The sequence below is a fragment of the Somniosus microcephalus genome, chromosome 8 (assembly GCF_052327205.1).
Source record: "Somniosus microcephalus isolate GS21.2 chromosome 8, FLI_Smic_1.0, whole genome shotgun sequence".
Taxonomy (NCBI): domain Eukaryota; kingdom Metazoa; phylum Chordata; class Chondrichthyes; order Squaliformes; family Somniosidae; genus Somniosus; species Somniosus microcephalus.
In genome coordinates this window covers 51854299-51869106 of record NC_140994.1, presented here as the reverse complement: position 1 = coordinate 51869106, position 14808 = coordinate 51854299, and the positions used below count along the sequence as shown (strand labels likewise).

Sequence of the window (14808 nt, the reverse complement as noted above, 5' to 3'; positions counted from 1 at the left end):
GCCCGCTTGCACATTGCACAGGAGGACACAAGCAGGGATGTGGTCAGGAGGACCTGGGTGCAGTGGCACAAACGTTTCAATGATCTCAGTAGATCATGAAACGTTAGTACAAAGCCACACTCAACCTCATCCTGCTGTGCCTCTCATCACATCCCTATCACTCTGCCTGCCCTACCCTACTGTTGCACATCCTTACTCACACCAACTTACCATGGACCTCCATCCATCCCTCTCTATCTATCTATATTATCACATCCCCATCTCACTAGCCAGCCCTCACACTCACCCTCATCCTAGTGCAATCATACCAACTAAACATACAAGGGTAGGCACTTGGGTGTTTTATGCAATGTCCATGTAAAGTTTCTGTTAATATGGTGTCAAACATTGAAACCTTGTTGGTGCTGCTGATGCTGGTGTTGGGGCTGATCGTGGTGGGATTCTGAGGACCAAGGTGAGAGAGTTTCAAGGGCACCCATGCTGATAGAATAGATGGCAAGTGAAGTAGAGATAATGGAAGCGATCTGTCAATGGTGGGCGAGGTAATGCGGCAAGACTGGATGGAGACTTGTGTAAAGACTTGCAGCATTCTGAATCTGAAATGCAGTTTAGAGAAGCTAGTGGTTAAGGGAACATTTCTCAATCAGCTGGGAGCTTTGACTTGACATTTGAAGCTGTCAACTCATCAGCTGATTCAATGGCCACTGACCTCCTGCCTCAGCTTCACAGATGAAGTCTAGGCACAGCGGGAAACCAGTGGGCGACCTGTCAAATGCAAAAAGCTGGGAACAAACCATTGTTAAGTGGCTGTAAACAAGCCACTAATGATTTTAATTGCCTCCCCCGCTGCTGCGTGTAGGGTCTGCTTACCGCTGACAGACCTGACATTTGATAAAGGCGCAAGGCGGCGCGTTCATTGCGGGGTCCTGACCTGTTGGGGGGAAAAAAAACTACAAAATCCTGTCCATTGTTTTTGTAAAGAGCTGTGACCGGTTAGAGATTAAATAAAGTCACTAATAAGGTTTATAAATGAACTGTCAATCTATATTGGTTTATGTTTGGGAAAAAATAGCAACTCATAGTTTATCAAATCTCATGATTTTTAAGAGTTTGTCTCATGATTTGAGAGATGCTGGGGTTGGCTGTTGTAAAGTAGGAAAGTAGTGCATTCCGCACTCTCACAACCCTGTGTAAAATAAATTCTCTGACTTTCTGTTGTAAATCTCTTACATTTAGTCCTATATCTATGCCCCCTCATTCTAGACCAATATATCATTAACATTTTTATGGCCTTATTGATTTGAGATGCTGCTTTTAATGTCTTGTGATTCTGAACCCTCAAATCCCTCTGCTTTTCCACATCACCCAGCATAATTATTACTTTTTTAAAACCAAAATGGATCACCTCCTATTTACTGACATTTAATTCCACTTTTGTCCATTTCATCCTATTTTCAGTAATCTGAACTCCCAAATTCCTCTGCTCTTCTACATCATCCAGCTTTCTCCCATTCAAAATATAATTATTCTTTTATTTTTTACCAAAATGTACCACCTCATATTTATTGAGATTGAATTCCATCTGGCTCTATTTTGCAGCTTTCCACCATCTTATGAGTATCCCCTTACAGTTTCCTTTGATCAGCTTCAGTTGATTGCGGAGAAGGTTGGTGTTGTTGGTGCTGCTGGTATGCCTGGTACTGCTGGTATGCCTGGTGCTGCTGGTGTTGGGGCTCATCGTGGTGGGATTCTGAGGACCAAGGTGAGAGAATATAAAGGGCACCCATGCTGATGGAATAGATGGCAGGTGAAGTAGAGATGACAGAAGCGATGGGGGTGATTTTCATTCAGAAGTCGGGAAGGAGGCGGGACTACAACTTTCGGGGTTGTAGTCCCGCCTCCATCAAGATGCGGCCAATCCACGCGATTTTAACTTGATTGACCTTGTTGAGCCCGCTGATTAAGGGCCACCCGGCAACAGGTGACGTCACAGACTGAAATTTCATCTGTCAAGACGTGTTGACAGATGAAATATCAGTGTTTCACAGCTGTTTGAAGCTGTCAAACACTGGCAGTCTTACTTCTAACCTGAGTCCTTCTACGCAGACTCAGTTAGAAATCTCACCGGCACTGAAAGCTGCAGGCTGTCACTTTTGACAGTTCGCAGCCATTCTGCTTTCTGTGCCGGCTGAATGATGGACTCCCGAAACCTAGAGGAAGGAAGGCTGTAAAGGTAAGTACAGGTAATTTAAACTTCTTTACACACTTTAGACGCACCAAACACACTTACCTTTGCACTCATGCACCCATCACTCACCTGAACACTGACATCTCGACCCCTCCAAGTCCTTCAACCCGACGGCCCGACTCCTCTAACTTGGCGTGGTTTGGAGCCGTCGGGAATCCCACGCGACAACCTTCAAAATAGGGATTAGGCTAAAAACTGCCTGTTAACAGGCAGTTAATTGGCACTAATCACTTCCCGCCTCGGGTCGGTGGGTCCCAGTGCAGGGTGGGTACCCGCCTCCTTTGAAACTTACATGGAGGCGGGTTTTGGGCGGGATGGTGTCGGGACCCCCGAATTCGGGAATTTAACCCCCCGCACTCCGCCAATCCCGACTCCATGGCACACTGAAAATCGACCCCGATCTGTCAGTGGTGAGAGGGGTAATGAAGTCAGACTGGATGGAAACTTGTGTAAAGACTTGCAGCATAGTGAATCTGTTGTGGAAATGTAGTGAGGAAGAGCTTGTGGCTGAGGGAAGATATATCTGTATGGTGGGAGCTTTTACTGTACATTTGAAGCTGTCAACTCATCAGCTGATTCAATGGCCACTGACCTCCCGCTTCAGCTTCACAGACGTGGTCTTGCAACAGCGTGAAACCCATGGGCGAGCTGTCAAATTCAATAGGTCAGTTTAAAACCAGTTAAGTGGCTGTAAACAAGCCACTAATCATTTAAATTGGCACCCCGCTGCTGCGTGTTGGGTCTGCTCAGCGCTCACAAACCTGACATTTGGTAAAGGCACGTGGCAGCAGGTTCACAGTGGGGTCACGACCTACTGGAGTAAAATGAAACACTTTCCCACCCGACCTGCCAATGATTGTGCCTGCTGACACCCCAGAAAATCTCGGCCCATGTCTTAACAACCCGCTGAGTAAAACAATTTCTTCCAACCTCTCATTGTTCTTTTGGTGATTATCTTAAATTTATGCCATCTAGATACTGACTGACCAACCAGTGCAAATAGGCTTTCCCAATTTACCTTATCAGAACTCATGATTTTGGGATGAGATCTGCCCTTACTCTTTGTTCGAATGAAAGGAGCATGCATTTCTCTAGTCTCTCCTCATAACTAAAGACTCTCGTCCCTGAGATCATGCATAATCTCTTTCTGAATCCTCTCCATGGCCTTGATATCCTTCCTAAAGTAAGGTGCTCAAAATTGGATACGGTGAGGTAGAAAGTGGTCAGCACTGTGCCTGTTTGCTGGCTGGAAAATGGTGGCAAAAATGACCAATCTTGCAGGGTTATACCCTGCACCCCAAGGACGCCTGAAAAACATCAGCAGCGGCTGCCTAGAACAGATGTTAGGCTCCTAGCTTATGCTAATGAAGGGCCTAATGCCCGTTTTAGTATCTCTGAGAAATTGGGCTACTCGGAGTGGAACAGGTGTAGAGGCTGCTCCGCCCAGATCTTCCAGCAGGTGGTCGCCACCAAAAAGGTAGGTAATTTTTAAAACAGTTGATGTGGAGCCAGGAGGAGCAGGAGTACACCTAAATTATTGAACTGAGGCCCAAGGCCCAATTTTGCCTGGCTTTGGGCCTCCTGGTTAGGACATGTACTGGCAAAAATATCAACTCCAAGCCTTGGCTTTTGGGAGAAATTGAGACCTTAAAATTAAAAGACAATTCAGTGGATACATTTAATCATGTTGTGAAATATGTAATTTTTAACTTTTATTTTATTTTGAACATTAGAAATTTCAGTTATTGAGGGGGAAAAGTGTGAGATTAAAAAAAATCAGAAAGCTTTTTGAGGGATTTATGGGAACCTGGTAACTAGATTGAATAATCTGACCACTGGCTTATGCAATCAGAGTGGCAAGTTTACATAGGAAAATCCCATAATAAATGTAGGCATAGGAATTTATAATGGGAAAAATGTGACAAAAAAAGGGCAATAGAATGTCAAGTTGTACAGACAGGAAGTGCACACAGATGTTAAGAAGTTTAATGGCCCAGAAATTTGGGTCGGGGGCTTCCCGCGGGTGCAAGCCCCCGACCTGCACTTACCTTGCGCACCGGCCGTTGAGCTGTGGGCCCCCGTGGAATTGCGATCCTGGGCCTCCTCCAACTGCCAGCGCGCAGTGCTTGCGTATCCCAGGGGCGCAGTTAGTTTATGGCGTCCCCTGGGATCACGTGGGCCATGGGGAGCCAATCGGAGCAGGGAATGCTCCATTCATAAGTCTGACAGGAAGACCTGTCAAACCTATAAATACTATAAGCCCCGAAACATCACTAAATCTTCAAATAAATTTTAAAAAATCATCACATTTTTTAAATAAACTATAAATTACATGAAATAACTATTTTAAACAATAATTTAAATTTTTGAAAAAAATAATTTTATTTTCTAACGGGGCTAAAAATAAACTTACCTTTCTTTAAAGTATTTAAATATAATAAACCTGTGGAAAAAATGTTTTAATTTTAATTAATTCACCACTTACCTTGTAAATAACAGGCCTTGCGACTGCTTTTTACATGTCTAACTTCTGGAGACTTACCTTCCCGGGAAAACCTGCAAAAACTGTACGTTCAATGCGCACGCGCTGCCTCTCCTGCGCACGCGTTCCACCTCTTAACCCCTTCTTTCAGGGGAACAGAAGTGCCGGTTTCCCGCACATGCGCAGTGCATGCACGAAACCAGCACTTCCATTGGGCTTACGGGTGAGTACCTCATGCGTACTCACCCGTGGAGACCCGAATTTCTGGGCCATTAAGTTGTGAGTTAAGTAGAGTACATGATCATGATAACATTGTTATTGTGTTTTAGTTGGATAAGAACATCTGATAAAGTTCCCAAGGGACCAGATCAATCTGTATGTTTTCAACCAGCTCTCACTTTGCATTCCCAAGCCCTGGTTTCCCCACTACTTCCTAGCCCAAGTCTCCAGTATTTCTCTCGCCCGTGCCTATTGCAACACTCAGGCACAGTCAGAGCCACAGGTTCAGATTCAGCATAAAAGTTACATGAAAAACCATCTAGCCTGGGATAGAGATGCAGCGTAGCCCCAGCGCCTGGCCCTTATACACTTCTACAGGAAGAGACTGCATGCTTCCTCCAGCTAGTTTGCTCATTTTTCAATTCAAGACCTCGAGCTTCATGCCTCCTCGGCTCACTGACACACTGCACCACCATGAAACACATTTTCAGACATGTTTTTCTTTTGTTTATCTTCATATGTGCTGTAACAAATCTTCCTTTTGTCAGGACAATACACAACAGGCAGCTTTATACAGATAGTGGTTACTGATATCTTTAACAGCAAGGCACATATACAATATTTATGGGTTCCCACAGTTTGTTGGCACAAAATGTCACTCGGACACCATTCAGTGTTGCTAATTAAAATGAGGATTTGCTAACATACACAGCACATTGAACATCTCTCAGCTAAGCATACATGGAAACAAAAACAATTATATAGAACTATAATTACACTATTTAAAGTACTGGGGTGTGCCTGTATCTCTTACATATTGAAAGGGGACATTAAGTATACTTGATCTGTGAAGTACAGAAAACCAAATACTAGAGGGATTGACAGGGTAGATGCCGAGCAGCTGTTTCCCCTGGCTGAAGAGTCTAGAACTAGGGGTCATAGTCTCAGGGTAAGGGGTTTTTCATTTACTTTGCAATTTTCCTTATTATCCTAAGCTCTCATTACCCAGCTATAAACTGGCAGCATTTCAGAATCGGTGGAGAATAAAATGTACAATTCAAATTGAAGATTCTATTCAATCTCTTCTCGCTTTTTATCCCATTCATTTGAAATCTGGGTATCATGTGTGCCATCTGTTCACTGGTCTGTCATTTTCTTTGCTTTCATGCTATGAGTTCTCTATCATGTAGGTTTTCCTTAAGGCACTGTTTTCATTTCCCCTTTGGTCTTCCACATAGGGGCCTTCTATCTGTCTTTTGAAGCCAAAGCTTCATTAACTAAGCGATCATTGCCCTTCTCAGAACATGCCCATAACCACCTCAACTGCTCCTCTGGGGAGCTCTGCAGCCAGTCAGATTTTCTCATTGGGCATGTGTTCTACCAGAACATGCTTGATAGCTATTCTGAGACATTTCATTTCAAATACATTTGTTTCTTAAATGGTTGTCTTGTGTTTCCCATGTTTCTGACCGAGATAAGAGAGCCAGTCTCATTGCAGTGTAACACAGCTGCGGGCTGCTATTAGTGTCAGCCATCCAATGCACTGGAGCCCAGTTGGCGTGGATACCAAAGGGAATGCTGCCTTTAAATCAGGGACCGCTGCCTTTTCCCTCCCTGCCACGAGTGCCCCACCCTGCCCAATACCCACTATGACACACTATGCATCCCTTCCCATATCCAGGGCACCACAGGCAGCCAGCAGCTGTCACTGGCATCTGATCATACAGTTCCACTGCTCCAGGCATGTTGTAGGAGATGCCCCAGAGCACCAATAAATTATGTAAATATGCGCACCTCGTGCCTTGGCATAAAGTCTGCTCTTTCGTGCACAGGTACACTGATAACCTGAACAGTGTCAGCACCAGCACCACTGCACAGAGCCCACACTGTTGGTTCCCTGATTTTTTTTGTTGCTGTTGCCATTTCTGCCTTTTATGTGTGCTATTTAATTTTTATGTCCACTACCCATCTGAAGTGCTTAACTAATCTGTGAAAATGGAAAATTGTAGGTACCCATCTGGTTTTACCCCTTGCTCTTACTTCGTTCAGGCAGTGTGAGTCTCCATGTGGTGAGCTCCCGATGTTCTTCAAAGCTGAGAGCATGCATTATCCCTAAAGGCCAAAGGAAAACTATTTAAAGGGCTTAGTCAGTACACGTTGCTCTCGTGCTCCTCTCAGCTACCATTTACTGAGCAGCACGAACCTTTTGGAAAGAGGAAGGGGACAAAAATGGTTCAAAATTTAAGTTTAAAAATCAGTAGGAAATAGACTATCCAGCTAAAATGAGAGTGCATGCTTTAGTACATCCCATAAATAATCCTGCTGTGTGGCAATGCAAAAATTATCTTGCTGCTTACATGGTAACTGAGGTAGCAAAGTGTTGTTACTTCACATATTGCAGACAACTGATTTTCTTTCATTAATGGATTTATACTGAGGTACTTTTAAAGTGTGTTAGTTTCATTTGCACTTTAAGTGCTGAGAAAGTATGATCAGCATTAATCATGCAGCAGGAAGCTGGCTTGACACAGTATGAAGTGCAGGCCAGTAATAATCAGGCAGCATGTGCCAACTTGCATGGTGAAAGAGGAAACACAGAACTTTGAATATATACAATGAGAAGTAGTGTTTAAAATAATAAGAGCTCAACATAAAAGGTATTTTGGTGAGTGTTTTATTTTTGGAATGACTTAGACCATGTGTCATGCTCCTCCTGTGCCATGTGGGAAATCAGGGACACTGTCCCTGACAACTATGTGTGCAGGAAGTGTGTCCAGCTGCAGCTCCTAGCGGACCGCATGGCGGCGCTGGAGCTGCGAATGGACTCACTCTGGAGCATACGCGATGCTGAGGATGTTGTGGATAGCACATTCAGTGAGTTGGTCACACCGCAGGTAAAGGCTAGCTCAGACAGTAAATGGGTGACCAAAAGGCAGGGTAAAGGCAGGAAGGTAGTGCAGGAGTCACCTGCGGTCATCTCCCTCCAAAACAGGTTTACCGTTTTGGGTACTGTTGGGGGAGATGACTTATCAGGGGAAGGCACCAGCAGCCAGGTTCAGGGCACCATGACTGGCTCTGCTGCACAGAAGGGCGGGAAAAAGAGGGATAGGGCTATAGTGATAGGGGATTCAATTGTAAGGGGGATAGATAGGAGTTTCTGTGGCCGAGACCGAGACTCCAAGATGGTATGTTGCCTCCCTGGTGCAAGGGTCAAGGATGTCTCGGAGCGGGTGCAGAGCATTCTGAAGGGGGAGGGGGATCAGCCAGTTGTCGTGGTACATGTAGGTACCAACGATGTAGGTAAAAAGAGGGAGGAGGTCCTACAAGCTGAATTTAGGGAGTTAGGAGCTAAATTGAAAAGTAGGACCTCAAAGGTAGTAATCTCTGGATTGCTACCAGTGCCACGAGCTAATAAGTTTAGAGAGAGTAAGATAGATAAGCTAAATACGTGGCTTGAGCAGTGGTGCAAGGGAGAGGGATTTAAATTCTTGAGGCATTGGAACCAGTTCTTGGGGACGGTCTACACCTGAACTGTGAGGGAGCCGATGTCCTCGGGGTAATATTTTCTAGGGCGGTTCGGGAGGATTTAAACTAATTTGGCAGGGGGATGGGAACCTAGGTAGTGGAAAAGAGGGAAGTCATATGAAGTCAGAAATAGATGGTAGAAAGGTGAGAAGCAATAAGCAAAGGAGAGAAACACAAAGGGCCAAACTAATTCATAATGAGAGTGTGAAAAAAGCAAGCCTGAAGGCTTTGTATCTTAATGCTAGAAGCATTAGGAACAAGGTGGATGAATTAGTTGTGGAAATAGAGGTAAACAAGTATGATTTGATTGGGATTACAGAAACGTGGCTGCAGGGTGGGCAAGGCTGGGAACTTAACATCCAGGGATATACAATATTTAGGAAGGATCGGCAAAAAGGTAGGGGAGGTGGGGTAGCATTGCTGGTAAAGGAGGGGATTAATGCAATGGAAAGGAAGGATATTAACTCGGATGAAACGGAATCTGTATGGGTAGAAATGAGAAATAGCAAGGGGAGGAAAACGTTAGTGGGTGTGATATATAGGCCTCCAAATAGTAATATGGAGGTGAGGGAAGGCATAAAAAGGGAAATTAGAGAAGCGTGCGATAAGAGCACAGCTGTCATCATGGGTGACTTTAATTTACATATTGATTGGACTACCCAAATTAGTAAAAATTCTGAGGAGGAGGAATTCCTGGAATGTTTTCGGGACGGTTATCTGGACCAATATGTCGAGGAGCCGACTCGAGATCAGGCCATTTTAGACTGGGTATTGTGCAATGAGAAGGGACTTATCAGCAATCTTCTTGTACGAGGCCCCTTGGGTCAGAGCGATCATAATATGATCGAGCTCTCAGTCGAGATGGAGAGTGAGGAAATTGAATCAGAGACTAAGATCCAGAACTTAAATAAAGGGAATTACGAGGGTATGAGACGGGAATTGGGTAAGATTGATTGGGTGGCGTTTCTGGGGGGATTGACAGTGGATAGACAATGGCAAGCATTCAAAGATAGAATGGAAGAATTCCAGAACATGTTTATACCGGTTTGGCATAAAAATAAACCTAAAAAGGTGACTCAACCGTGGATAACGAGGGAAATTAGGGACAGCATAAAATCAAAAAAAAGGGCATATCAACTGGCAAAAAAAAGCACCAGACCGGAAGATTGGGGGCAGTACAGGATACAGCAAAAGAGGACAAAGGGATAATAGAATACGAAAGTAAACTTGCAGCAAACATAAAGACAGACTGCAAAAGCTTTTATCGGTATATCAGGAGGAAAAGACTGGTAAAATCCCAAGTCGGCCCCTTGCAGTCCGATTCGGGAGAATATATAATGGAGAATAAGGAAATGGCAGACCAATTAAACTCATACTTTGGTTCTGTATTCACAAAGGAGGACACAAATAACCTCCCAGGAATATCGGCAAACATAGGGACTAATGAGAGGGAGGAGCTGACAGAAATTAGTATCTCTAGGGATATGGTGTTGGGTAAGTTGAGGGGACTGAAGGCCGACAAATCCCCGGGGCCTGATAAACTACATCCTAGGGTACTTAAGGAGGTGGCCCTGGAGATAGCAGATGCTCTAAGGATCATCTTCCGGAACTCCATTGACTCGGGAACAGTACCCGTGGATTGGAGGGTAGCTAATGTTACCCCAATATTTAAAAAGGGGGGTAGAGAGAAAGCAGGGAATTATAGACCAGTAAGCCTTACATCGGTTGTGGGCAAAATGCTAGAGTCCATTATTAAGGATAAAATAGCGGAGCACTTGACAAATGGGGAAAGGATCGGACAGAGTCAACATGGATTTACAAAGGGTAAATCGTGTTTGACTAATCTGCTGGAATTTTTTGAGGAAGTAACTGGTAAAATAGATGGGGGAGAGCCAGTGGATGTGGTGTACCTTGACTTCCAGAAAGCCTTCGATAAGGTTCCACACAAAAGATTATCATGCAAAATTAAGGCTCATGGAATTGGGGGCAAAGTATTAACGTGGATAGAGAACTGGCTGGCGGATAGAAAACAGAGAGTTGGAATAAACGGCTCGTTTTCGGAGTGGCAGGCAGTGACCAGCGGGGTGCCGCAAGGATCTGTCCTGGGACCCCAGCTGTTCACAATATATATAAATGATCTGGATCAGGGAATTGGATGCAATATTTCCAAATTCGCTGACGACACTAAACTAGGAGGAGGGGTGGGCTCTGATGAGGATGTCAGGAGGCTACAGTGCGATTTGGACAGGTTGGGGGAATGGGCGGATACGTGGCAGATGCACTATAATGTGGATAAATGCGAGGTTATCCACTTTGGGGGTAAAAACAGGAGGGTAGATTATTATCTAAATGGCAATAGATTGGGAGATGGGGAAGTGCAGAGGGACCTGGGCGTTCTTGTGCACCAGTCACTGAAGGAGAGCATGCAGGTGCAACAGGCGATTAAGAAGGCAAATGGTATGTTGGCCTTCATATCAAGGGGGTTCGAGTATAGGAATAGGGATACCTTACTACAGCTGTACAAGGTGCTGGTGAGACCGCATCTGGAGTATTGTGTACAGTTTTGGTCGCCCCATCTGCGGAAGGATGTTCTTGCCATGGAAAGAGTGCAACGGCGATTCACCAGGCTGATACCTGGAATGGCGGGAATGACCTACGAAGAGAGATTAAATAGTTTGGGCTTGTACTCACTGGAGTTTAGAAGATTGAGAGGGGATCTCATCGAAACATATAAAATTATGGCAGGCCTGGACAGGCTGAATTCAGAGAGAATGTTTCCAATGGCCGGGGAGCACAGAACCAGGGGCCACAGTCTAAAAATAGCGGGCAAATCATTTAAAACAGAGATGAGGAAGAATTTCTTCACTCAAAGAGTGGTGAGCCTGTGGAATTCCCTGCCACAGAGGGCTGTGAAGGCTAATTCAATAAATATTTTCAAGAGAGAATTGGATATATTTCTGAAGGCTAAGGGGATTAAGGGTTACGGAGAAAAGGCGGGGACGGGGTACTGAACTGGTAAGATCAGCTATGATCTCAGACGAAGATCAGCCATGATCTCATTGAATGGCGGAGCAGGCTCGAAGGGCCGAATGGCCTACTCCTGTTCCTATCTCTATGTTTCTATGACCATTATGGCTGGTTGAAAGTGAGTAAATAAGGCTTTCAAATAAATAGAGATATTCAGAGATCATAACATCAGTAGACTGAATTTTGAGTGGTTTATGACTGTTTTCAATACTCCCATTGTTAATCTTGTATTCAGTGTCATCTCTCTAATTCTGACTACACTTTCTGTAAAATGAACTCATGCTAATGATGGTGGTGCTTAAATTACAAGAGAAATATTTTGTGTTGACGTCACTGCAGAATGTGTGCATGTGATTGGTAAGATATTTTCACTGCTCAAAGGGAATAAAGAGCCTAGACTACTATCATTTTTAACTGAATTCAGGAAACAAAGATCTGCCTTGCCCCATTATTTACTCTCCAAATGTATAGGATGTGCAACATAAAGTACCAGTAAGCATCATCTTTAGGGTAGGCTTTCATCTTCACCACCTTGGTGGTAATCTGGCAGGTGAAATGAATGCCCGTTATTGAACCTGCCTAATCTTTATTCCATTGAAATTAATGGAACAAAGATCAGGTCAGTTCTATAAAGGATGTATGATCCAATTCAAGGCATTAGCATTGAATAGCAGGTATTATTGAGCTACTTAGATAAATACATGGGGTTTCAGCATTTCCAATGATTAAAACTGAAAATTGGTGTAATAAATACAACATCTGCATAAAAAGTTTTAAAACAGGAAATGCAGTAAGTTTTTTTTCCAGATGCTACACTTAAAAATGTATTTTTCACTAACGGTGCTTCTTTCTAAAGCCAGTATTATACATTTCTGCCATAACTGCCATCTAAGATGTTGCAATTTTTGAATTATTTCCTTTGATTCTCCATAGCCCTCCACGTTCTTTAACTCCTCAGCAACCTCGCTGTGGTTCTGAGATGGATACACACAGCAATGGAGAGAAAAACAGCTCACAGGTATGAGAAATTGAGGAAAATATTCCATCGGTCACATACCACATGCTCCTGTAACTGAATTAACATTCTCATTAAAATCTGATTGCAAGTTCACAAGAACTTGCAGAGTGCTCATAAATGATCAAGTAGGTATCACAGTTCAGAAAGTAAAAGTTGAAGTACTGCAGGTGTAACCATGGCACCAGTAACGCTGATAACATTCACCATTACACAATTGTGCGGAATATGCTTAGGCTGTTTTATCTTTAATGAGCGATGAAGGACATTCTGCCTTGTGTTATTTCCAGTGACAAAAAAGTTCTAGGCAATACTTGATTTTTTTTTTTTAAACTCATCTTTTAACCTGTTAAAATAATTTTTCAGCCTCAGTTAACACAATAATCTCTCAGTTCTGGCATTGCAAGCTTAGAAAACCAACCTTCCAGTCACAATGCAAAGCTGCACGACAAAACTAGTCAACCATAGTTACAAGGAAAGTAAATTGACAGTACTAATAAAAAGTACTCAATTGGCAAAATCACAAATGCATTATGAAGGCAAGGAGATGGCAAAGAGTATATTAAAGGGAGGGTATAATTATGGTGTGACAAATTTACTGAGGCAGTTTCCATTATAAATGTGGGCATAGGAACTTACAATGGAAAACATTGACAGGAAGTGCGCATAGATATTTAATATATTGCTAGTTATTGCAAATGTGTAATAGCTATCCAGATGTGTTCTTAATTGTAGGCACAGCAGAAAATAAAGGTCAAAGTTAAAGGGGCACTATCTTCATAAAAACTTTTTTAAATGAGTTTAGAAAAATGGTGATCTAATGACGTTAATCATGCAAAAACATTTAGTGGCAGTACTTGCCCATGACGACATTGAGAAAAATTTTGCACAACTCTTACTGATTTTTTTTATTTTTGAGGAAAGAAAAGCTAAATTAGGTGCATGAAATAATTTTGCCGAGAACCTAGGAGAATCGCCCATTGTTGAGAAGTATCTGAAAGGGAATATTGGTACAGGAGTATGTGCTTGCATGTGAAATACTTATTTCTGGATATGCCCTGCAGCTATAGGTTTCAAAATCTGAGTGGAGCCTTCAAATTGCATTGTGTGGAGATGAAAATAGATGGGTTAATTCCTCTCTTAAAATATCAGACAAAGGAATTTAATACAAACATATTAGATACTAGCTGAAGTGCCCGGCGGTGCCGAGGCTTTTTCGAGGGAATGTTGTTGTTGGAAGAGAGAGAGCGCGCGACTGGGGGGGGGGGGGACACGAGAGCGCGCGACTGGGGGGGGGGGGGGACGAGAGCGCGCGACTGGGGGGGGGGGGGGAGACGAGAGCGCGCGACTGGGGGGGGGGAGGAGACGAGAGCGCGCGACTGGGGGGGGGGGAGACGAGAGCGCGCGACTGGGGGGGGGGGAGACGAGAGCGCGCGACTGGGGGGGGGGAGACGAGAGCGCGCCTGGGGGGGGGAGACGAGAGCGCGCGACTGGGGGGGGGGGGAGACGAGAGCGCGCGACTGGGGGGGGGGGGGAGACGATGAGCGCGCGACTGGGGGGGGGGGACGAGAGCGCGCGACTGGGGGGGGGGGGGACGAGAGCGCGCGACTGGGGGGGGGGGACGAGAGCGCGCGACTGGGGGGGGGAGACGAGAGCGCGCGACTGGGGGGGGGACGAGAGCGCGCGACTGGGGGGGGGGGAGGGAGAGCGCGCGGACTGGGGGGGGGGGAGGAGCGCGCGCGACTGGGGGGGGAGGAGCGCGCGCGACTGGGGGGGGAGGAGCGCGCGCGACTGGGGGGGAGGAGCGCGCGCGACTGGGGGGGGAGGAGCGCGCGCGACTTGGGGGGGGAGGAGCGCGCGCGACTGGGGGGGGAGGAGCGCGCGCGACTGGGGGGGGAGGAAGCGCGCGCGACTGGGGGGGGGAGGAGCGCGCGCGACTGGGGGGGGAGGAGCGCGCGCGACTGGGGGGGGGAGGAGCGCGCGCGACTGGGGGGGGGGAGGAGCGCGCGCGACTGGGGGGGGGAGGAGCGCGCGCGACTGGGGGGGGGAGGAGAGCGCGCGCGACTGGGGGGGGAGGAGCGCGCGCGACTGGGGGGGGGAGGAGCGCGCGCGACTGGGGGGGGAGGGAGCGCGCGCGACTGGGGGGGGAGGAGCGCGCGCGACTGGGGGGGGAGGAGCGCGCGCGACTGGGGGGGGAGGAGCGCGCGCGACTGGGGGGGGAGGAGCGCGCGCGACTGGGGGGGGAGGAGCGCGCGCGACTGGGGGGGGGGAGGAGCGCGCGCGACTGGGGGG

The 14808-nt window shown here is 46.0% G+C and overlaps 1 protein-coding gene across 1 annotated transcript in view; it reads left to right on the top strand.

The window, feature by feature from the left end:
• bnip3 (BCL2 interacting protein 3) overlaps positions 1-14808 on the top strand; it is a 59802-nt gene that overhangs the window by 38857 nt on the left and 6137 nt on the right. The window contains exon 3 of the mRNA XM_085994707.1: positions 12435-12519. Within this exon, the coding sequence (XP_085850833.1) occupies positions 12435-12519 (85 nt within the window). The remainder of the gene's footprint in view (positions 1-12434; positions 12520-14808) is intronic.